The sequence below is a fragment of the Salvelinus sp. IW2-2015 genome, linkage group LG4q.1:29, assembly GCF_002910315.2.
Source record: "Salvelinus sp. IW2-2015 linkage group LG4q.1:29, ASM291031v2, whole genome shotgun sequence".
Taxonomy (NCBI): domain Eukaryota; kingdom Metazoa; phylum Chordata; class Actinopteri; order Salmoniformes; family Salmonidae; genus Salvelinus; species Salvelinus sp. IW2-2015.
In genome coordinates, this window is record NC_036842.1 from 81,485,673 (window position 1) to 81,510,025 (window position 24,353).

Below are 24,353 nucleotides of genomic sequence, written 5' to 3' on the forward strand. Positions count from 1 at the left end.
TTTTACATACCGGTATTTGTGATAAAGTGTGTTCATAAAGCTCCCTTGCTTTTCATGAATGTTATATGTGTAATCTAATGATAGACTGGCCAGAAGTTGTGTTGTTGATGAGTCCATAAATCATTTTAATCGTTGAGAAATATGTTCATTAATAGGACACAGACATTATGTCATTCTATGCATTATTTAGAATCATAAAATAAATTGTTTACGCTAAAAATGTTCATACTACTGTGCCTTTAAAATAAGGTGTGTTTCTTTATGACATACATAACATTCAGCCAATAGAATGCAGTAAAGAGGCCAACTTGATAGATGACGTTTCTAATTAGTTGAAATATAATCTGCTTATTAACATACTCAGCTAAATTCAAACCTGGTGTTCTGGTAGGCAACTTGATCGTAAGTAATTCAGACGAGTATTCATTCAAACTGTGAAAATATTGGAAAATATCTAAAAGTAAGGAATACATTATACATTTAGTACTATTGGAACTTTGTATGATCCAAGCGCCTGTCTCCCATTCCCAAACATTAATTTGTTACTAGGCCATGCGTGTAACCATGTGAGAACGACAAGGGATTCGGGTGTTTTAGTTAAATTATCCCTTTAACAGAAATGAATTTTCTTTCAAAAATACATGTGTTACCTTGAAAGCAGCCTCCTCCATATTGCTTTCAAGGTAAGGAACAAGTCATTTGCACTAGGTTATCCCTTTATTGACCATTTGTTTCATCATGGAAGAATTACTTCACTATCAATGCCTGTCTTCTAGAACTCCTTGAGTCAGGGATGGCCATGGGAAGTGATTGGACGGTGCAAAACTTGGACTTCTCAAGCTGTGGAGAGGAAGAGGAGGGTAGTGACAGCAGTTTGGATGAATGGAACTCCAGAAATCCTCAGATCCTAAGTCCCAACTCTGTGTGCAGGACTCCCATAGTGCAGCGTCATTGCACCAGGAGCTTCCCCATATCACCATCCATCCCAGTTTCACCGACCACCACCATTCCCTATGCCGCCTGGAGGAAACTGAGGCTCTGTGACTCCCCCAGTACTCCCAAGGTGTGTGGACATTTATCATATGTATAATATATGCCATTTAGCAGATGCTTTTATCCAAAGCGACTTAGTCATGTGTGCATACATTTTACATATGGGTAGTCCCAAGAATCAAACCTGCTATCCTGACGTTGCAAACTCCATGCTCTATCAACTTAGCTACAGAGGACCATGCCCTCATGGATTACTTTCTTGATTTCTTTCATCTGAAACTATTCAAATCATCACACACTACATTACAATGTGTAGCTACCTCCAATGTAAAATCCTGTAATTCAGTGCATTTTTACATGTCAGAAGGATTTATTTCTCCACATCCCTCTTCACCCAAGAGTCTGCTGTCCAAGTCGGCTCTGCCCAGTTCCAGCACCAAGATATGCTGCAGTCAGAGGGCTCTGCGTTTCGCCACTTCCACTGACCCTGCCCAGTGCAGCCGCATGCCCTCTGTCAACGTGAATCCCTTCACCCCCGACACATTCCGCAGGACCAGGGAGCACTACAAGAGGAAGAGTCGGAGGAGTGACGACGATGACGACTATGGATGCAGGTAACCCAACTAAGGGTTCTGTTGTGATTGTTTTGGTGATTGTGTAATAGCACATGGTAGCAAGGCCATCTGAGTCTCTACTGTGTTTTGAGACTGAGTGGGTTTTGTGAAGTTATCATCTCGTCTTTTAGAATGAAACCGAGCCATACGTCATCAGAGGAGGATGATGATGCATTTCTCCCGTCCAAGGTACAAACTAATTTTGTCAATTGAACAGTTGGCTCTCCCTCTACCCTGCCTGTCCACGGCTCATTTAGTCACTAAGCTCATCTCTTTTGGCCGTTTCCTCTGTCCCTCCTAATTCTCTGCCATTCACTCTCCCACTTCCTGCTTTTGTCCTCCTGTCTGTGCAGAGGCAGGCTGTCCAGGCTTTCATGCTGTCTAGGTATGAGAGTGAATTTCTGGAGCTTGGACACATCGGTGCGGGGGAGTTTGGAGTGGTGTGCAAGTGTGTGAAGAGGCTGGACGGCTGCTTGTACGCCATCAAGCGCTCTCGCCGACCACTTGCCGGGTCTGCCAATGAGTGAGTCAACACTACCGGCCTCACACTGTTTAAGAATACCCTGGGCCTTATGATCAGCGTGAGAATAGGAAAACGATCATCTACAACACATGTCAACTCATTACACGAAGGGCTGAGTGTCTGCAGGATTTCGCTCCTCCCTTGTACTTGATTGATGAATTTAAGGTCAATAATTAGTGACGATCTCCCCTCACCTGGTTGTTTAGTCTTAATTGAAAGGGGAGAAACCTGCAGACACTAGGCCCTCTATGGAATGAGTTTCAAACCCCTGATCTACAGTTAAATCAAATGTTGAGGGTTGTTGAGATGTTCTATTTTATTATTTACAGTATGTAATGAGGTTTGTAAATGTCTCCTTTTGTCCCCAGGCAGCTGGCCTTAAAGGAGGTGTATGCACATGCTGTACTTGGGCATCACCCCCATGTCGTCCGCTATTACTCAGCATGGGCTGAAGATGATCACATGATCATACAGAATGAGTATTGTGACGGTAGACTGTGGATATTATTATTTTTTAAAGTTTTGTTTCATTCTCACCTGCACAATTGGCGCATACATATTTCACTGTACACTGCAACTACATCTATGACCCTGTGCAAGTGACTAAATAAATCTAATCTAAATGACTGAATATTGGCAGGGGGGAAGGAACACTGACTTTTGGGTTGAGTAAGTGTTTGTCAGTAAGATGGCTGGATTGATGTATGAGACTTTTTCTTTCTTTGCTCATCTCAATGTACTGTGTTGTAAACAATGCAGGTGGGAGTCTCCACGATGCCATATTAGAGAAGGAGGCACGTGGAGAGCTGTTTCCAGAGCTGGAGTTGAGGGATCTACTTCTGCACGTCTCCATGGGTCTCAAGTATATTCACAGCTCTGGCCTTGTGCACCTGGACATTAAACCCAGTGAGTCTCGTCTTTATTTCTTCTCATTCACATCAATGTATACTCCTCACTTCCACCGTTTCTCACCCCGCTCTTATTTGTAGGTAATATCTTCATCTGCCAATGCTCGAGCGCAGATGGAGCGGGTGAGAGTGAGGAGGAAGAGGACGGAGGCCCTTCAACAGGGGTGGTTTATAAAATTGGTAGTAGTTTTTCACTATCACGTTTTCTCTCCTAGCTTTGGTACACTGCGTCATTGAGATGCCATCTATGATTTCTGTTTGTCTTTGCAGGTGACCTGGGCCATGTGACGTCCAGCAGCAGTCCACAAGTAGAGGAGGGGGACAGCCGCTTCCTCGCCAGCGAGGTCCTGCATGAGGTACGGTAAAAGGTGTGGCTCTATTCAGACTACTTATGTTTGTTTGAATGTATACCTTGTATCCCTTCCTTCTCCCTGCTGCCCAGGACTACAGCAATCTGCCTAAGGCGGACATATTTGCACTAGGCCTGACTGTGCTGCTGGCAGCAGGGTCGCCCCCTCTCCCTCAGAATGGAGATGAATGGCACAGTCTCAGACGGGCACAGTTACCCAGCCTGCCCCAGGAGCTCTCCCCTGCTTTCAGAAGTCTCATTCAGGTACCACATGTACCCATAATTTACTTAACTGTACTTGTTTTGGTCATGTCTGCACTCTTCTACCTTTGTCTTTTACACCATCTTGTTTTTTCTCTCCTTGGCGTGCTTTGTATGTGCTCTATGGAGCGTCTAAAAAAAATATATTCAGCTGGCATTTCATAAATCTAAATAAAATGTTATTGATCATCTGCCAAATGCAGCTGGTGTAGACTTTTTATAGTGAAATAATTGCTGATGAACCTTTCCCAATAATGCAGAGTCTTTAAAATAGTAACTAACATGAATAAAATACAGAAGAATGGAGCTATGTACAGGGAGTACCAGATCAATGTAGGCTGTCATTGTAAATAAGAATTTGTTCTAAACTGACTTGCCTAGTTAAACTAAAAATGTGCAGAGGTATTCACAGCTTAGGAAGGGACAGATATTAACCAGTACCACACAAAGCTAAGTCAACACACTGATTTGCTTTTCATTCTAGATCTACAAATGTCCCAAGGTTTATCTCTTGCCTTTGCTACATTAGCAGCTGTTTGGGATAAGCTCTCTTTGTGTGTCTGTCAGACTCTGCTGGATCCGGAGCCATCTCAACGACCCTCTGCATCAGCGCTATGCAGACAACCTGTTTTGAGGAAGGAGAGGACTGGGAAGCTGGCTGCTCAACTACGCAGAGAGCTCAATGTGGAGAGGTTCAGGACAGCCATGCTGGAAAAGTGAGGGCAGAGATGTCGTTTGCATAGAAGTTGGTTGAACTGGACAGCCCTCTCCATTAGGGGGCGCAGTTCATATGAAACAGAAAAATGCATTTCACCCCTGTGGCACAAAAGCAGTGGTGGACAAAGTACCCAATTGTCATACTTTAGTAAAAGTAAAGATGGCTTAACAGGAAATTACTAAAGTAAGTCACCCAGTAAAATACTACCTGAGGAAAAGTATTTGATTTTTAAATATATAAGTACCTGAAGTAAAAGTGTAAATCATTTCAAATTCCTTATGGCAAACCAGATGGCATGATTTCGTTTTTTATTCACGGATAGTCCGGGGCACACTCCAACACAACATAATTTACAAATGAAGCATTTGTGTTTAGTGAGTCTGCCAAATCAGAGGCAGTAGGGATGTTCTCTTGATACGTGTGTGAATTGGACCATTTTCCTATCCTGCTTAGCATTCAAAAAAGTACTTGTGGGTGTCAGGAGAAAATGTATGGAGTAAAAAGTACATTTATTTTCTTTAGGAATGTAATGGAGTAAAAGTTGTCAAATATAAATATTAAAGTACAGAACCCCAAAATGACTTGAGTAGTATTTGAAGTTCTTTACACCACTGCACAAAATTGCTGCTGGTTGTTAATATAATGACTTGATCAGTAAGGCTGGGGTACATAAAGTATGAGACTGAAGAAATGATTTATGCTTTCAAACTATTATTAAAGTAAGTGAATTATTCCATGTACATAAACACCCTCTCTCGATTCCTCCACAGAGAGCTGCAGGAGGCTCGTTTGGCAGCACTGTCCCCACAGCAGGCTTTTCCACCTGGGCTACAGCAGCCCATTAATACAGGGTCCTTGCCCAGAGCTGGGCGGAGGCTGGTCGGTAGGAATGCTGCCCGGTCCATGAGCTTTGGATGCCCAGGGTATGGAGTGTGAAAGGTGATCACATGCTGGGCCTTATTGGAAGTACCAGAACACACTCCTCGCTGCAAAGTCTTGGAATTTCCCCTGACTCAAGGGACTTAGACTGGCTCAATGTATATTGGTGAGCAGCAAGGTAAAAAGTTAGGCTCTGCTAGGTGTGGTGGTTTATTTTGTGCAGTAGAATCAGTATTTTAGACTAATTTATATCAAAGCGGGAAGGATTTGAAGCAAAATTCCATTAATTCCTTGTGTAGCACTTCTGCCTTTCAGTGTTTAACTTTTGTGGAGTAGTAGGTTTTAATTTGCAATCATTTAGGCCATTGAGAACTGCTGCAGACACCAGCGAGTGCAATGCCAAGTCAGCAATGTTTTATTAACAGCAATGATTTGTTGCTTTTTACAATGTAAATAAACTTTTAAGGTCTTATGAAATGGCCCTCAGGCTTGAGTTCTTTGTAATATGTTTGCCTTGCTTTGAAAGTGTAGACCACTGAAACTTCTAAAGAGTATTTCATCATAAGGACACTAGAAACAAATGCAGTTTAGCTGCTTTACATGTTTGTCTTTCATTAAAGTCACACTTTAATTGTTTATCAACGGGCATCGGAATTACCGAAACCACATTAACTGTGGGACTTTCCAGAGGATTAGACCGAGTTTATCTATTGGTACAGAACTGTGTTAATATAACTGGTGGAAGGACAGATTTATTTCAAGGGGTAGCCACGTGCATGTTTATTATTCATTTGCATGTTAATTTCTCTGACCATAAACCACCATAGAGTTAACAATTTATGTTATTAGACCTTAACCAATACCCTTGTTTGGGGTCAGTATTTTACATTTGACCTAAAATGTAATTCAACATTAAATGCAAGGATAAAGCAGTCACTCATCACACTTAACCATATTTGCAATTGCATACATGTTTTTATATTTTTTTGCGTCATTGTACAATTGAGACCAATGTTTTGCTCAGGAAAATGTTTGGTCCCGACTCTAGCAGGACTTTACTTCCTTATCTTGCAGTCACAGCACTGGGCTGAAGGGGAAACCCCACAAGTATATCACGTGTGCGTATGGAAGATTCAAAACAATTTGGGTTACATCATCCTCCCATTAACATCTAGTTTTTGTTAATTGGTCAGCGCAGGTCATGAAATGGGAGAAGTATTGTATGCTAATGTAAATCCTTGTTTTTGGACCAGCTATTTCGTGTGGTTAGGGCATGTCACTTATTACAGCATGCAAAACCGCGTATTTTTCTTGTTGAAAGAAGCCTGGTATTATTGATCTGAGGATAGCCTGTATGTATGCAATTTGGTTTAGGATTTAGAAAACGTTGTCAGCAGGGCTGGAATGGTTCACAATCACGTTTTGCCCATTTAAATAGAGTCTTCAAATTTCCTTCGCAATTAGTTTGAGATCTTCCGAGAAATGGTACACCAACACACTATAGTAGCTACAACGAGGGAGTTCCGTTAATCCTGCCTGGGCGCCCGTGTAGGCGTGTTTTGCATCGAAACTGAGGGTATTCGATTTGGAACCGGGTGGCCCCGTTTAAAGCCCACGGTGGCGTCGGCTCAAAACAAAAGTGACAACGCTTTATCTGCCTTCCCAATTAAAATAGAAAATAAAAAATTTCATGGAAAATATATGTTTCTGGATAATGCACCATGCTTTATTGACAAATGACCGAGCGGCGCAGATTAGTGTTATATTTGAGAAAGATCGCCTCCCTCACCGCTTTTGCTCTCATGTCACGGGCCATGGGCGGTACTCCACGACTCAGCGTAATCGAATCCGCCCAATGTAGCCACATATGTCGTAAAACCAGTCGGTGGCGGGGAAATGTCCCAAACCCCCAATTTGCCCAAACTGATGGAGTGCGTGCGTGCGTGTTGTCTGGAAAGCAAGGAGAACAGCTCCGACTCGGCGGTGTCAATCAGCTTGTGTTGCTAGCAATTTCAAGCTGTAATAAGCAAGCTAAACTTTACCAGCCAATATATTTACTGTTTTTAGACGGTGAGTGAACAGAGAAAATATGTTACTATTGAGTGTATTGATATTTGCTAGCATCAACACGGGCAAAAGTTACGTTTAATAGCTAGCTAACGTTAGCTAGCTAGACTTGTTTTGTTCACACACCATTGAATCGAATGTAGCGCGCTTCTGCAGGTTAACTACTTAGCTGCTGACTGTGCCCTCTTGGTAACGTTCAGCTAGCTAGTAAATACTTTGGGGGAAATGCATTCGTAGGAAACTCTATGAACTTTAGAGCTAGTTTATATCAGATGAAATTGCAATGGATAGATTATGTTATGCTTTTCCCTGTAGCAGAACAGCGATGGACTGTGGGGATGTTCAGTGCACTCCCCTGGTCTTTCTGACTTTCCTTCAGCAGCAGAGCTGCAACAGTGCGGAGCTTCGGATAGAGCTGGACTCTTTGGCTCGGGAGCTGAAGCTAACCCAGGACATAAACGGCAATGGCCTGGGTCTTAGCAACCACGAGGAGGGCGAGCTTGAGACAGATGGACACTTCTGCAGCAGCAGTAGGATCTTACTGGAGGGGCTTGAGCCTCAGGCTGCGCTGGCATGGCCCGGTGAGTTGGTTTTGTTTTCGTTTTTCTTTTATAGTATGATTGAAATTCCATCAGTCACATTCACTTAGTTTTGACAAGTCAAGACCTGCAGACCGTAAGGTTCTGACATTTCTGTAAAAAAATAGTCACATATATTTGATCATCATATGTCTGTGAAGTAAATTTTAAAGCTGCGATATGTAACTGTCAGGCGACTAGACCAAATTCACATAGAACAGTCTGTTATAGATCTGTTATTCTCATTGAAAGCAAGTCTTAGAAGCGGTAAATCTGTTTTAGGTGTGCTATTTCTATGCTTCCCGTTCTCAAGTTTCGTTTTTGCTTCTTTTACTTTTGTTTTTGTACTTTTGTAACTTCAAACAGGTGAAAATACTATTTTTGGTTATGGAAAATATCTCACAGCAGTTTAGATGGTACAATGATTCTCTACACCAGGAAATGGCAGAGTGATTTCTGCATAGTACATCTTAAAGTGAAAAAACTGGAAAGCTCTATCTGTATAAACCAATTTGAACTTGGTGCTATAAGGTTCTATCTTTAATCACAAGCCTGAACAAATACACACGTCTTTGCCATCTCTCTCTATGTATGGTCTAGGCAGGCTAGTCAAGCCAGCAATAATGCCACTCAAGCAAAAAAAACAAGTCAGAAAACTTAAAGTAAATGATGTTGTCACATCATTGTTCAGTGACAGTAATTCAGCTGATGATCATAATACATTTCTTAATGTATTTGATAGTGTTCTATCTTAGTAAACTAGAATAACACTATCATTTATGTATTCAAAAAGCTACAGTTTTCTTAACTCAACATGTCTAATTCATAAGTGTCAGAACCTCAAACCCAGATTGACATTTCAGAACCATAAGGTTCTATCTACAATTGCATCCCCCAAAAAACAGATTTACAAATGTCTCAGGATTTTGATACTCTGCACTTTAGGTACCTTTTTAAAGTAAGGTACTAATTGTTACCCATAAATGTTTTGATATGTATATAAAAACAGCTGCATTGGGCCTTTAACACCTCCCTAATTTGTAATGCAAACAGACCCCATCGTTTAACAACACCCCCCAAACCTCCCAATTTGCCAGTTACTCACTGAATGTATAAAAGGGGTATACCAGAAAATACGTGGTCAATAAGGGTCTGTTTAAAAACATTGTCTTACATCGTCTGTCTGAAATTAGTGTAAGGCACCCAGCTGGGGATTAATTCTGCTACCATGTTTGCAAAGCACACAGACCAACAACTCATGACCTTCCAGTTACCTATATTCTGCTTGTTTAATCTGGATTTAAGCACAAAACAATGTCGAATCAAACTTGTAGTCATGTTAAGGTAACTAATTTACCAAGGTGCATTTGAAACCTGTCACCAGTTGTGTCATTCAGAAAGAAAGACACTTTGTGACCAAGGTTCAATCTGCACATAGCATAGTTCTGAGATATTGAGCATCAAAGATTTCACATCCCACATCTTAGAACTGTTTTGAGAATTCCTCGTTCATAACCCATTAAGGTCCTTACTATAATAGATTAGCAGAGAGCTTTGGAACTATTTTTGTTATTGGTCTATTAACCAATTTACCACATGGTGATGTCACCATGGAAAGCCGGAACTTCCGCCCATGCAAACCTGCTGATTTAGAAGGCTGTGTAGATTGTATTTTCAACCAGCAACTATCAGGAAACAACACTGATACATTTCTTTCACAATTTTAGAGCTTTAGTTTAATCAGCTGTTGTGCAATATGATACAAAACACAGTAAAACCTCATTTTTACTGCACTGGGTTTAAAAAAAAATGTATGTTAATGAGTTCACAAACAAAAAAAAGCAGAGAACCATTCACACAGACCCGATACCTGTGTTTTGGTTACAGGGTCTGTGAAAATGCAGGAATCATGACTAGGTCTTTATGTGGGTTTTATTTTACCATGGGGCAATTTCATGGTAAAATAATGATTCTGAGACGATGCCAAAAAAAACAATGATTACAAAGTTCAACAAACCATACAACTCTATGCACAAGGATGACTTGTATGGTTTGTTTAACTTTGCAATCATTGGTTTTTGTTTGGCATACATTTTAAAGTGAAACATCTGAGTTCCAGCATTCTGTTACTGTGGAATTGCCCCATGGTTTTTACCCCCTACCCCTTTCAGATATGTAAAAAAGCTGGCATGGTAAAATAGTGGGATTTTTGTCTGTATATGAAAAGGATATTAGAAAAGGGGCAGTATATATACTGCTGAACATCTTAGCTTTATTGTACTATGTGACAGGGATCTGGCACATCTGGGTTGAACCGTTGTGTAAGTGATTGAAAATGATACTGTGTTGACATCAAAATGTGGATACTTTGTAGCTGTTCATATTCAATATGATTTTGACTAACATGCTCTTTGCCCTCCAGATAACCCTGCCGATGAAGAAGCCCTCAGAGGTGTTGCTGCAGGGCTGATTGAAATAGCTGATCAGCTTGAGCGTAGTGTGATGGCCCAGGCTGCTGAGAATCTGACCAAGAAACTGCAGAAGTATTCCATTGGGGTAAGTTTCTGGAATCCTTGTTACTTGGATTGCTCAGAACTATACTGAACAAAAATATAAAGGCAACATGTGAAGTGTTGGTCCCATGTTTCATGAGCTGAAATAAAAGATCCTCGATTTTTTTTCCATACGCACAAAAGGCTTATTTCTCTCACATTTTGTGCACAATTTTGATTACATCCTTGTTAGTGAGCATTTCTCCTTTTCCAAGATAATCCATCCACCTAACAGGTGTGGCATATCAAGAAGCTGGAAAATCCCCCTGGATAGATGACAAATTGTATGGTTGAGGGATGAGGCAAATAAGTCTTGACAACACAGCAGACTGGCAAACATACAGTAAATTGAGATCACTAAACAAAAAGAAGAAACTATACTATGTAACAAAGATAAATTATATAAAGAATGAGGGTAAAAAACTCTGGAGTACTTTAAACTAAATCCTAGGCAAGAAAGCAAAGTCCGGCTCCATCCTTCATTGAGGCAGATGGCTTGTTCATAACAAAACCCTTTGACATTGCCAACTACTTTAATAACTTTTTTGTTGACAAGATCAGCAAATTTAGTTATGACATGCAAACAACAAAGGCCGTGCCTTCATATTCATGCATAATGGACCAAATAATGAAAGACAAGCACTAGTTTGTGGGTGTGGAAGAAGCAAAACATTTTTATTGCCATCTATAAATAAGGACAAACCACCCGGTACTGAAAACCTGGATGGTAAATTGCTGAGGATGGTTGTGGAATACATTGTGACTCCTGTTTGCAACATCTTCAATTTTAGTCTGGAAAACAGTGTGTGCCCTCAGACATGGAGGGAGGCAAAGGTCATTCCACTACCCAAGAATAGCTGAGCACCCTTCAATGGTTCAAACAGCCGACCAATCAGCCTGTTAAGTGCTTAGCAAACCTTTGGGAAAAATTGTTTGATCAAATAGTTATTTTACAGAAAACAGTTAACAGACTTTCAGCATGCTTATAGGGAAGGGCTCAACATGTTCAGCACTGACACAAATGACTGATGATTGGCTGAAAGAAATTGATAGTAAGAAGATTGTGGAAGCTATTTTTTTTATACTTCAGTGCAGCTTTTGATGTCATTGATCCTAACCTATTGCTGAAAAAAACTTAGGTGTTATGGATTTGCATCCTCTGCCTTTATAATGGATTTAGTTACCTATCTAATAGAAAACAGAGGATGTTTGTTAATGGAAGCTTCTCTCATGCAAATTCAGTTGAGTGTGGTGTACCGCAGGGCAGCCGAGCCGGCTAGGGCCATTATTGTTTTCTGTTTTTACCATTGACCTTCCACCGACCTTGAATAAAGCCTGTGTGTCTATGTACGCTGATGACTCAACAGTATACATGTCAGCTGCAACAGTAAAATAAATAACTGACACCCTTAACATAGAGCTCCAGTCAGTTTTAGAATGGGTAACTAGCAATAGGCTGGTGTTAAATTTCTCAAACTAAAAGTATCATTTTTGGGACAAATCTTTCGCTAAATGCTAAACCTTGTTTTAGCTCTATAATTTAATGTGGCTATTGAGCAAGTTGAGGAGACTAAACTGCTGGGTGTAACCCTAGATAGCAAGCTGTCATGGTCAAGACATATACACTTAATGGTTGCTAAAATGGGAAGAGGTCTGTTCGTGATAGGGCGTTCTGCCTTCTTGACATCTCAGTCGACCAAACATGTCCAACTGGGTCAAGTTCTGTTGCACCTGGACTACTGCCCAGCTGTGTGGTCACGGCAAAGAACGACATACGTAAATTGCAGTTGGTCCAGAACAAACCGCACATATCGCTCTTAGATGTACACAGAGGGAAAGTGTCAGTAACATGCATGTWAGTCTTTCCTTGCTCGGCCTCCTGAGTGGCGTAGTGGTCTAAGGCACTGCATCGCAGTGCTAGAGACGTCACTAAAGACCCGGGTTCGATACCAGGCTGTCGCAGCCGGCCGCAACTGGGAAACCCATGAGGCGTCGCACAATTGGCCCAGCATCGTCCGGGTTAGGGGAGGGTTTGGCCGGCCGGGATGTCCTTGTCCCATCGCACTCTAGCTAAATTCGGTCGCCAGCTGTACGGTGTTTCCTCTGACACATTGGTGCGGCTGGCTTCCAGGTTAAGCGAGCAGTGTGTCAACAAGCAGCGCGGCTTGGCAGGGTCATGTTTCAGAGGACGCATGGCTCTCGACCTTCGCCTCTCCCGAGTCCGTACTGGAGTTGCAGCGATGGGACAAGACTGTAACGACCAATTAGATATCACAAAATTGTGGAGAAAAAGGGGTAAAAATGTTCAAACAGATTAAATCTCCTGGCTCAAAGTTGAGGAGAGATTGATTGCATCACTATTGGTCTTTGTGTGAGGTGTTGATGAGTTGAAGTTGTCTGTTCAAGCAGTTGGCACACAGTTCAGACACTCATTGGTACAAGACATGCAACCAGAGGTCTCTTCAGGTCCAGAACAGAGGCTGGGAAACACACAGTATTAAATAGAGCCATGACTACTATGAACGCTCTGCCACCCCAGGTAACTCAAGCTAGCAACAAAACCTTTTAAAATAACACCCTGTGGCGCAATCCTTCACCGTGCGTTGCCACTTTAAGAGCGCATCTGCAGTAAGGAAGGAGAAGATAAAGACGGCTCTTTCAGCTCTCTGGGAAGGCGCTCTTGGTTGGCGCGACAGTTTGATTGTGTGTGCTATGCTGCAGAAGTCTTTGTTTATTTTTAGCGTGTTTGAGTTAAACACTTTATAAACTAATCATCGGTGTGACCGCACTAGGTCGTGGTTGTTATCGTTTGGGACCTCACCGGTTATGGATCAGTAGACATTGTTGCGAAGCTTTGACATACAAACCATCAGACAGTACCACTGCAAGCCTGAAGTCAACAGCTAAGATCTCTCTTGCTCTCTCTCTTTATCTTCCCTCTATCGTTCCAGTGCTTTACACTGCAGAAGACTTTCTATTTTTCAAATGCACTTCCCGTTGATGTTCATTAGCGCTGGACTATTATTGCCCTGCCAGAAGTACTTGGGTTGATATTTTAGTTAAAAGTGAGGTTGCTTGCAAGTTGTGTATTGTTAGTTGAACTGTATTGAGGTGTTGTGTACTAATGACATGTGGCCGAGAAGATTGTGGACATTTTAAGGCCTTGTTTTGTCTATGAACAGCCTCCACACTCCTGCACTGGAAGGTAATACAGATTATTGCAAATCCTCTGTTCATGACTGGGTTCTTTCTTGTAAATTGTTTTTATGAAGTTGCCGTTCAATTGCTCTGCCATTATTATATGAGGTATTATTGGTGGGGTTACCCCTGTGCTGTGACGTGGGTGTTATATGGTGCATCTTCTCTTTTCTCTCCTCTGGCAAACAGGCTACACTCTAGGCAGTCTCTTCTGCTGATGTGTGTGGGTCTGGTAGTGGTACTCTCTCTATTCTACTCTTTTCCTTTCGGCATGGTTAATACCTGCCTGCCGCCCGAACAAAATCTTTATCTTTACCCCTCTAATAAATATCGCTACAACCTTACCCCACAAAGGGGCTGTGAAGAGACACAGCCATTTTATACATAATGTATTGTAATTTGCACTGTATTTATGTATTAGACCTAGATATTGTGTGTATGTACTAGAGGTCGACCGATTTATGATTTTTCAACACCGATACCGATTATTGGAGGACCAAAAAAAGCTGATACCGAATAATCGGCTGATTTTTATTTATTTATATTTATTTGTAATAATGACAATTACAACAATACTGAATGAACACTTATTTTAACTTAATATAATACATCAATAAAATCAATTTAGCTTCAAATAAATAATGAAACATGTTCAATTTGGTTTAAATAATGCAAAAACAAAGTGTTGGAGAAGAAAGTAAAAGTGCAATATGTGCCATGTAAGAATGCTAACGTTTAAGTTCCTTGCTCAGAACATGAGAATATATGAAAGCTGGTGGTTCCTTTTAACATGAGTCTTCAATATTCCCAGGTAAGAAGTTTTAGGTTGCAGTTATTATAGGACTATTTGTCTCTATACCATTTGTATTTCATTAACCTTTGACTATTGGATGCTCTTATAGGCACTTCAGTATTGCCAGTGTAACAGTATAGCTTCCGTCCCTGTCCTCGCTCCTACCTGGGCTCGAACCAGGAACACATCAACAACAGCCACCCTCGAAGCAGCGTTACCCATGCAGAGCAAGGGGAACAACCACTCCAAGTCTCAGAGCGAGTGACGTTTGAAACGCTATTACCGTGCACCCCGCTAACTAGCTAGCCATTTCACATCGGTTACACCAGCCTAATCTCGGGAGTTGATAGGCTTGAAGTCATAAACAGCGCAATGCTTGAAGCACAACGACGAGCTGCTGGCAAAACGCACGAAAGTGCTGTTTGAATGAATGCTTACGAGCCTCCTGGTGCCTACCATCGCTCAGTCAGACTGCTCTATCAAATCATAGACTGAGTTATAACATAATAACACACAGAAATACGAGCCTTAGGTCATTAATATGGTCGAATCCGGAAACTATCATCTCGAAAACAAGACGTTTATTCTATTTTATCTAACGGGTGGCATCCATAAGTCTAAATATTCCTGTTACATTGCACAACCTTCAATGTTATGTCATAATTACGTAAAATTCTGGCAAATTAGGCGGCCCAAACTGTTGCATATACCCTGACTCTGCGCGCAATGAACGCAAGAGAAGTGACACAATTTCACCTGGTTAATATTGCCTGCTAACCTGGATTTCTTTTAGCTAAATATGCAGGTTTAAAAATATATACTTCTGTGTATTGATGTTTATGGTTAGGTACACGTTGGAGCAACGATACGCACCGCATCGATTATATGCAACGCAGGACACGCTAAATAAACTAGTAATATCATCAACCATGTGTAGTTAACTAGTGATTATGATTGATTGATTTTTGTTTTTTATAAGATAAGTTTAATGCTAGCTAGCAACTTACCTTGGCTTACTGCATTCGCGTAACAGGCAGGCTCCTCGTGGAGTGCAATGTAATCAGGTGGTTAGAGCGTTGGACTAGTTAACTGTAAGGTTGCAAGATTGAATCCCCCGAGCTGACAAGGTAAAAATCCGTCGTTCTGCCCCTGAATGAGGCAGTTAACCCACCGTTCCTAGGCCGTCATTGAAAATAAGAATGTGTTTTTAACTGACTTGCCTAGTTAAATAAAGGTGGGGGAAAATAAGAAAAGAAAAAAATCTGCCAAATCGGTGTCCGAAAATACAGATTTCCAATTGTTATGAAAACTTGAAATCGGCCCTAATTAAAATCGGCCATTCCGATTAATCGGTCGACGTCTAGTATGTACTGATGTGCAGGCTGTGTGACATTTTAAATGTATGTGTTTCAGTCCTTGGCTAATAATGTTCTGTATGTCATGTTTCATGTGGACCCCAGGAAGAGTAGCTGATGCTTTTGCAGCGGCTAATTGGGATCCTAATTAAATACTAAAGTGCTTTGCGAAAGTATTCATCCCCCTGAGGAAAAATGCTATTTTGTTGCATTACAACCTGTAGTTTAAATAGATTTTTATTTGGATTTCATGAAATGGACATACACAAAATAGTCCAAATTGGTCAATTGAAAGGGGAAAAAACTTGTTTAAAAAAAAATCTGAACAGTGGTGCATGCATATGTATTCAACCCTTTGCTAAGAAGCCCCTAAATAAGATCTGGTGCAACCAATTACCTTCAGAAGTCACATAATTAGTTCGATTGCACAGAGGTGGACTTTAAGTGTCACATGATCTAAGTGTATATATACACCTGTTCTGAAAGGCCCCAGAGTCTGCAACACCACTAAGCAAGGGGCACCATGAAGACCAAGGAGCTCTCCAAACAGGTCAGAGACAAAGTTGTGGAGAAGTACAGATCAGGGTTGGGTTATAAAAAAAATATCTGAAACTTTAAACATCCCACGGAGCACCATTAAATCCATTATTAAAGAATATATCAACAAACCTGCCAAGAGAGGGCTGCCCACCAAAACTCACAGACCAGGCAAAGAGGGCATTAATCAGAGAGGCAACAAAGAGACCAAAGATAACCCTGAAGGAGCTGCAAAGCTCCACAGCGGAGATTGGAGTATCTGTACATAGGACCACTTTAAGCCATACACTCCACAGAGCTGGGCTTTACGGAAGAGTGGCCAGAAAAGCCATTGCTTAAAGAAAAAAATAAGCAAACATGTTTGGTGTTCACCAAAAGGCATGTGGGAGACTCCCCAAACATATGGAAGAAGGTACTCTGGTTAGATGAGCTTAAAATGTATATTTTTGGCCATCAAGGAAAACGCTATGCCTGGCGCAAACCCAACACCTCTCATCACCCCGAGAACACCATCATGATGTGATGTTTTTCATCGGCGGGGACTGGGAAACTGGTCAGAATTGAAGGAATGATGGATGGTGCTAAATACAGGGAAATTCTTGAGGGAAACCTATTTCAGTCTTCCAGAGATTTGAGACTGGGACGGAGGTTCACCATCCAGCAGGATAATGACCTTAAGCATACTGCTATAGCAACACTCGAGTGGTTTAATGGGAAACATTTAAATGTATTGGAATGACCTAGTCAAAGCCCAGACCTCAATCCAATTGAGAATCTGTGGTATGACCTAAAGATTGCTGTACACCAGCGGAACCAATCCAACTTGAAGGTGCCGGAGCAGTTTCGCTTTGAAGAATGGACGAAAATCTCAGTGGCTAGATGTGCCAAGCTTCTAGAGACATACCCAAAGAGACTTGCAGCTGTAATTGCTGCAAAAGGTGGCTTTACAAAGTATTGACTTTGGGGGGGTGAATAGTTATGCCTGCTCAAGTTGTTTTTTTGTCTTTATTTCTTGTTTGTTTCACACACAAAAAATTGCATCTTCAAAGTGGTAGGCATGTTGTGTAAATCAAATGATACAAATCCCCCACAAAAATACATTTTAATTCCAGGTTGTAAAGCAACAAAATAGAAAAAATGCCAATGGGGTGAATACTTTTGCAAATCACTGTAAACAGCATCATTACACAGGTACACCTTCTGCTGGGAACAATAAAAGGCCTCTAAAATGTGCAGTTTGTCACACAACACAATGCCACAGATGTCTCATGTTGTAAGAAAGCGTGCAATTGGCATGCTGACTGCAGGAATGTCCACTAGAGCTGTTGCCAGAGAACTTAATGTTAATTTCTCTACAATAAGGAATTTGGCAGTACATCCAACCATCTCAGACCACATGTAACCATGCCAGCCCAGGATCTCAACATCTGGCTTGTTCTTGGGTTCGTCTGAGACCAGCCACCTGGACAGCTGATGAAACTGGAGTATTTCTGTCAGTAATAAAGCCCTTTATTACAGGCTGGGCCTGGCTCCCTGGTGGGTGGCTGCTCCCCTGCCCAGTCATGTGAAATCCAATTGATTGATTTCCTTATGAACTGTAACTCAGTAAAACTGTTAATTTTTGCATGTTGCATTTAGATTTTTGTTCAGTGTAGATATGGAATGTATGTCCAAATCATGGTGTTGCTGCTGTGAATTGAAACCACAGGGGTTATAAAATATAATCTAGTAACGGGTATAAGATTAATCCATAAGTATGTCATGAGTCTGATGTCTGTGTGTTTCCTCAGCTGTGGAAGCACCACCTAGCCCTGGAAGTGGAGTGGGTGAAGAAGCAGGGCCTGGGCCCCGTGCTGGACTATCTACCACAGGAGAAGGTGATCATGGCCCTCACTCTGACCCTGGTGAAGGGGGTGTGTGAGCACGCCCCCCTGCTGCTCCGTAATCTGTTCAGCACAGCAGTTCAGTTCATAAACCCTACCGTGGCCAGGTGACTTCAAAACAGACCCCAAACTCTACGGACTCCCCACTCAGGACGTACACTGAGCCTGATTACCAATCAGTAGTGAGTGGGACATTTAGTTCAGGGGCACATTCATTTTCTTAACAAGCTGCTCCGTAAATGTATAACTTCCAATCATTTTTGTGAAAAGATATGAAAGTGTTTGCCACTGGATTTGGAAACTTCAGTGCTTTATTTGACAAGTTCTGATACTGAAAGGGATGGAGAAGTATCATGCATCGTCTGCTGTTTTCACTTCCACATTGTGCTTAAATGATTTCTGTAACAATACATGGCTTCCTCAAAAGGGATAAATCCCCTTTTGTTTTTGTTAAATGCCTTTTGGTTTGTTTTATGCATAGAGATCCATTTAAAATAAACTTAAGAGTAATAAAATGTAAGGGAGAACCATTTTATTAACGTGTCCAAAACCACAACGATGCAGTTTACATGATGTATTCTGGTCTCAAATTGCCAAGATGGATTTTACATCCATACTGTACTTTCCAAATACTCAGTTTCCAGGTACATTTCAGATCATTTGCATACCTATTATCTAACACTGACATACATTTGCATTCAATGGAACAAAACCATTTATGGTCATTTGTCTCCACACAACTACCCCAAACCACACATGGTTGTATTTTGTACACTTGGCTAAACAGAAGTGAGTTGTGTGCATCTTTAGTTTTGACATTGACCAAGTAAGCTGTGGGAATCCACTGACCAGTGAACACAACAAAGCTGGAACCACTACTACTTTTTCACTTGGATCAAGTGTTCACATTTCATGCTCCAGACTTAGGTGCCCAGTAAAAAAAAAAGTGTTATTTTTGTACTCTTGACACCTGAGGCCTACAGTGTAGATTTTAGTTTTAGATTCACATTGTACCCAACTAACAGGAAGATATGTTTCCCTTAGTGGGAATGTTGCCTATGTTGATTGTCTGTGGCAGGGCTGGCATGTGTCATTCCTACTCTTCAAGTTGTGGACAGACCTCCACTCTGACTTGAGAAATAGAGGGAGCTGACCCCTTCAAGAGAAGGTTAGGTAGTAGTGGGAAGAAGCCAGCAGACGCTTTGTAAGTCTCTGTACAAGGTAGGCACGCTATGGGGTTACAGCGGAATGGCAAGGCAGTGCTGGGTGGGAAGTTTGGGCCAAACATCGGGGTTGAGGACAGGGTAGCTGAAGAAAGGCAGTCCCTGTGAAGTTAGACTGGGGGAGTTGGGAATGAGAGCATAAATTGATTCAAGATTAAACTAATTTCTCCTTCTGATTTTATAGTCTCAACATCAGATGAAAGATGACTACTTGATTTCAAGTTTTATATTTAAATCTTAAACCTAATATCCCTCTTGAACACGACTTGTGTTGAACAAATGAATATGAAATTCAGGGTCTTGGTGCAGTCATTCCCAACCCTCCATTCCCTGTCAGAGCACATGGTACAGTACATGGAACATTATTGACCATGGTGCCATCATGGTTAAGCTGGCTTTAGTTTCACTCACACAAACACAATAGTTAACACACAAAAGGTTGATAGTGACCATTGACAGTTCTATACCAGATAATCTAAATGCCTATTTTCAAGGAGATGGTTAGTAATCAAACGCAACGGTGTATGCCACTCTGGCTGTGAGCTGCGGTAGTCTTTATCCTCTTTTTTTTTTTTTTTTTTTTTTACATTCAAAATCTATTTAATTGCAGATATTACTGCAATATGATCACAAATCGTAACTATCTAAAGCTATAAGAGACACAGGAGTCTGTTTACTAAATGACTGAAATTAGTTAGTGACAAATGAATTGAGTCATGGCATCCTATTCACATCTTAAAGTGGAATCCCTCAATTTCCCAAAACTTAACAAAATAACACTTAGGTGATGTAGTAAGTGACTGGAAAGAAGTAGATAAACATACACTATGTGGACACCCCTTCAAATTAGTGGATTCGGGCACATCCGTTGCAATGCTAAGCGTCGGCTGGAGTGGTGTAAAGCTCGCCGCCATTGGACACGAGCGATGAATCACGGTTCATCATCTGGCAGTCCCGACAGACAAATCTGGGTTTGGTTGATGGCAGGAGAACGCTACCTGCCCCAATGTATAGTGCCAACTGTAAAGTTAGGTGGAAGAGGAATAATGGTCTGGGTGCTGTATTTCATGGTTCAGGCTTGGCCCCTTAGTTCCAGTGAAGGGAAATCTTAATGCTAAAGCATACAATGACATTCTAGACAATTCTGTGCTTCCAACTTTGTGGCAACAGTTTGGGGAAGGCCCTTTCCTGTTTCAGCATGACAATGCCCCCGTGCACAAAGCAAGGTCCAAACAGAAATAGTTTGTCGAGATCGGTGTGGAAAAACTTGACTGGCTTGCACAGAGCCCTGAACTCAATCCCATCGAACACCTTTGGGATGAATTGGAATGCTGACTACGAGCCAGACCTAATCGCCTAACAGCAGTGCCAGACCTCCCTAATGCTCGTGGCTGAATGGAAGCAAGTCCCCGCAGCAATGTTCCAACATCTAGTGGAAAGCCTTCCCAAAAGAGTGGAGGCTGTTGTAGCAGCAAAGAGGGGACAAACTCCATATTAATGCCCTTGATTTTGGAATGAAATGTTGAAATGAAATGTGTCCACATACTTTTGGTCATGTGTATCTACTTTACATTTAAGTGCGATATTATTAATCCCTATCAAGTGCTCTATGAAAAATATTGTCTCTTTATGGGGCTCAATTCTGCAGAAATATTTTATAGGCACATCAGTGTCTCCAGTACAGTGAATTCTAAAAACAAATCAAAAGTCTAATCATGATTAGTTAATTGTCTTAACAAACATGCTCATCTAATCCTTGAAGACAGGTTTCCTTTTCAGAGGACATAATGTGATCAGAACTTAGATTTTTGTATATGAAAATATTGGAATAGCTTCCCTTTTCCCTGCAATAGAACAGGGAATTCTGACTCTTCTGCGCTACACCCACTAGGCTCTGAGGACAAAGAGGTACCCCAAGCTCCAGCCGAGAGAGTAACATACAAACAGGGTGTGTCTGTGACGTGCATCCGCATGGCATCGAACAGAACCAAGCACCTGGAAAACATAGAAACCGCTAGAAAATTTGACAAAGGTCCTTTCCAGTTTGAGAGGTGATGGGTTGGAGGCAGCAACTGAAGAAAAACATATCAAATTGCCAGATGAGCAGAGAGGAGAACGGGGGAAAACAAAAATGGAGAGAAGGAAAATAAGTAATTGTTCACATGGTGTTGTCCACCTGGTAGTGGCGGGCCCAGATTAGCAGCAGTGAGCCAGGCAGGGACCAGGGAGGAGGTGAGGTCTGCAACCCGGTTCAGGAGCACTGCTAGGCTACTTCTTCCGGTGGGTCATGACTCCCCAGGTCACCACAGCAACAAGGGCCACCAGAGCAGCTCCACCATACAGCAGCACTGGGATCTCCGACTTGGGCTCTGGTTCCGTCTGCACCGGGGGCTCCTCGGCTGGGGCCAAAGGAGCTGGGAGTGCCTCCAGGAGGGGCGCTGCAGCCGGCTCCAGCACAGTCTCTGACTGAGGTTCAGGCTGGGGCTCCTCTGGAACTGGCTCTGGCGGTGCTGCGACTGGCTCTGGAACAGGCTCTGGTTCTGGAACTGGCTTTGCTGATGGGGGAGTAGAGGGTGCCTTGGCGGGGGATGGTGGTGCTGCCTCCACAACAGGGGCAGGCTCAGGCTCAATCTTAGGGTCTGGAGCAGAGGGCTCGGGCTCTGACACGGGGACAGACGATGGAGCATGCAGCTCTGACAGAACTGCTGACAGGGGAGCAGGCGTCTCTATGATGACCGGCTCCTCCAGATATACCACGACGGGCTCTGGGGCTGCTGGGACAGGAAGCGGGGTGTCATCCCTAAACTCCGCCCTCAGCTCAGCCAGCTCGCTCTCCGTCCCCAGCACACTCAGCATGCTCTCCTGCAACTCGGCCCCACCCTCACCCTCCTCTGCGTCCTCTCGCTCCACGTGCACAATGTCAGAGTTGGAGGAGTTGTTCTCACTGCGCTCCTCAGCCAGGGCGCCCTCGTTGCTGTCCAGACTCTTGACATCTTCGGGGTGGTCCATCATGCTCACCTGTGCCCAGGAATCGTTGCCTGCCAGAGACACGGGTAAGCTCTCTGTCTGCCAGCTGCCCGGCCCACTGCTGTCTCCAGTGCCCAGCAGCGACGCGGGGGGACTGAGCTGGCCAGGAAGCTGTTCTCCAGACAGGATGTAGATGTCGTTGCTGTCCTCGGCTATGATCACGCCCTGCTCCTCCTCGTCCTCCAGGCTAAACACTGTACCCTAAAGAGAGGAGAGAGGTCAGTGTGGAACCAAACAATTACAAGTTAGTGCTTTATTAAAAGTGAAAATGGCTAATAGGTTATAAGCATATTACATTTCAATTAGTAAAAAACTTATGCCAGTGGCACTACATAGCCCACTATTTAAAAAAAAAAAAAAGTGTCAATCAAAATTCTACAATCTGTTGTAAATTTCCAAGCAACATTACAAAAATGTATGACGCAAATCTGAGAAACAGTCACCACCTGAAACCCCAACATCAGCTCATCGGAAGCTACTGTACAGTTATCTTGAAACTACAGAAGTAGCCAAACTGCATTATCGTAATTACCAAAGACCTGCTGTGTTGACTTCCTGCTGCTCATTCTCAGGAAGACAGAGGATATCACAACACTTCATGTATATTTCTGTGGTTTATTGTCAACTGCTTTGTGAAGAGGCAGAGTTTTACCCTCCCCTTGATGAATACAACTCCCATAAATAAAATACACACCCGTGACAAGTTACATACATCAAATATACACCACTGACAAAGGGCCATAGCCCATGGGAGGGATCGACTAGTGTAAAACCTCAAGAACAGCTGCATCTATTATTCACTGTGGCATAAATAATTCTGACAGTGGTGAAACAGACTTCTAAAAAGGTCTCAGAGAGCTGTATGTCTGTAGCTGTTCTTGGCTGACTGACTATAGGGCAATGGGAACAAGCTAGAAGACAATCAAACCAAGCTCGTGACCAATGATGGATTGGTATAATATATATATATATATAAAAAAATAAACCCTGGACCGCTGATGCTATGTATGGTCCAATTAGTACTCCCTTATAATAAAGAACCAGTCAAAAGTTAGGACACACCTACTCATTCAAGGGTTTTTCTTTATTTGTCCTATTTTCTACATTGTAGAATAAAAGTGAAGACATCAAAACTATGAAGTAAGCAAAAGTGTTAAACAAATCAAAATATATTTTATATTTGAGATTCTTCAAAGTAGCCACCCTTTGCCTTGATGACAGCTTTGCACACGCTTTGCATTCTCTCAACCAACTTCACGAGGTAGTCACCTGGAATGCATTTCAATTAACAGGTGTGCCTTGTTAAATGTTTGTTTGTGGATTTTTGTTTAGCTAAATCAGATGTGTTGTGACAAGGTAGGGGGGAGGGGGTATACAGAAGATGGTCTTTTACCAAATAAGGCTAAGTCCATATTATGGCAAGAACAGCTCAAATAAGCAAAGAGAAATGACAGTCCATCATTACTTTAAGACACGGAGGTCAGTCAATCCGGAACATGTCAAGAAATTTGAATGTCTCAAGTGCAGTCGCAAAAACCCATCAAGCGCTATGATGAAACTGGCTCTCATGAGGACCGCCACAGGAAAGGAAGACCCAGAGTTACCTCTGCTGCAGAGGATAAGGTATTTAACAGACACGTCAACATCAACTGTTCAGCGGAGACTGTGTGAATCAGGCCTTCATGATTGAATTGCAGCAAAGAAACCACTACTAAAAGGACACCAATAAGCAGAAGAGACTTGCTTGGGCCAACACGAGGAAATGGACATTCGACCAGTGAAAATCTGTCCTTTGGTCTGATGAGTCCAAATTTGATAGTGAGATGCTGAGTAGGTGAACAGATGATCTCTGCATGTGTGGTTCCCACCATGAAGCATGGAGGAGGAGCTGTGAT

At 42.2% G+C, this 24,353-nt stretch overlaps 3 protein-coding genes across 7 annotated transcripts in view; 2 read left to right on the top strand and 1 right to left on the bottom strand.

The window, feature by feature from the left end:
• The first annotated feature begins 326 nt into the window (after positions 1-326).
• On the top strand, positions 327-5,734 carry wee2 (WEE2 oocyte meiosis inhibiting kinase). Of its 3 annotated transcripts, none has more exons than XM_023985825.2 (12): positions 327-402; positions 777-1,063; positions 1,393-1,607; positions 1,739-1,796; positions 1,961-2,130; positions 2,499-2,620; positions 2,890-3,036; positions 3,120-3,218; positions 3,309-3,394; positions 3,481-3,651; positions 4,216-4,364; positions 5,137-5,734. In XM_023985825.2, exons 2-12 carry the CDS (start codon positions 794-796, stop codon positions 5,300-5,302), a joined length of 1,653 nt encoding a protein of 550 aa, XP_023841593.1. In that variant the 5' UTR covers positions 327-402; positions 777-793; the 3' UTR covers positions 5,303-5,734. The 3 variants fall into 3 exon arrangements, with proteins under 3 accessions (XP_023841593.1, XP_023841594.1, XP_023841596.1); XM_023985826.2 differs by having other exon boundaries at positions 395-460; XM_023985828.2 differs by lacking the exon at positions 327-402 and adding an exon at positions 479-683.
• A 1,396-nt stretch (positions 5,735-7,130) lies between these two features.
• On the top strand, positions 7,131-18,728 carry bida (BH3 interacting domain death agonist). Of its 2 annotated transcripts, none has more exons than XM_023985829.2 (4): positions 7,131-7,315; positions 7,628-7,893; positions 10,313-10,446; positions 18,116-18,728. In XM_023985829.2, the coding sequence occupies exons 2-4, from the start codon at positions 7,638-7,640 to the stop codon at positions 18,317-18,319; spliced, it is 594 nt and encodes a 197-aa protein (XP_023841597.1). In that variant the 5' UTR covers positions 7,131-7,315; positions 7,628-7,637; the 3' UTR covers positions 18,320-18,728. The 2 variants fall into 2 exon arrangements, with proteins under 2 accessions (XP_023841597.1, XP_023841598.1); XM_023985830.2 differs by having other exon boundaries at positions 7,631-7,893.
• The window catches only part of bcl2l13 (BCL2 like 13), a 43,012-nt gene continuing 37,384 nt past the window's right edge, over positions 18,726-24,353 (bottom strand). For both annotated transcript variants that reach the window (XM_023985831.2, XM_023985832.2), the window contains exon 7: positions 18,726-22,659. In XM_023985831.2, the coding sequence (XP_023841599.1) occupies positions 21,700-22,659 (960 nt within the window). In that variant the 3' untranslated portion in view covers positions 18,726-21,699. The remainder of the gene's footprint in view (positions 22,660-24,353) is intronic.

What these genes read in the sequence shown, in the direction of transcription:
- bida (XM_023985829.2), top strand. Translation starts at nt 7,638, where the DNA reads ATGGACTGTGGGGATGTTCAGTGCACTCCCCTGGTCTTTCTGACTTTC. An exon ending in GGCTGCGCTGGCATGGCCCG is followed by an intron (nt 7,894 to 10,312) that starts GTGAGTTGGTTT and finishes TTTGCCCTCCAG; the next exon opens with ATAACCCTGCCGATGAAGAA. An exon ending in TGCAGAAGTATTCCATTGGG is followed by an intron (nt 10,447 to 18,115) that starts GTAAGTTTCTGG and finishes GTGTTTCCTCAG; the next exon opens with CTGTGGAAGCACCACCTAGC.
- wee2 (XM_023985825.2), top strand. Translation starts at nt 794, where the DNA reads ATGGCCATGGGAAGTGATTGGACGGTGCAAAACTTGGACTTCTCAAGC. An exon ending in GCACCTGGACATTAAACCCA is followed by an intron (nt 3,037 to 3,119) that starts GTGAGTCTCGTC and finishes TCTTATTTGTAG; the next exon opens with GTAATATCTTCATCTGCCAA. An exon ending in CTTTCAGAAGTCTCATTCAG is followed by an intron (nt 3,652 to 4,215) that starts GTACCACATGTA and finishes TGTGTCTGTCAG; the next exon opens with ACTCTGCTGGATCCGGAGCC.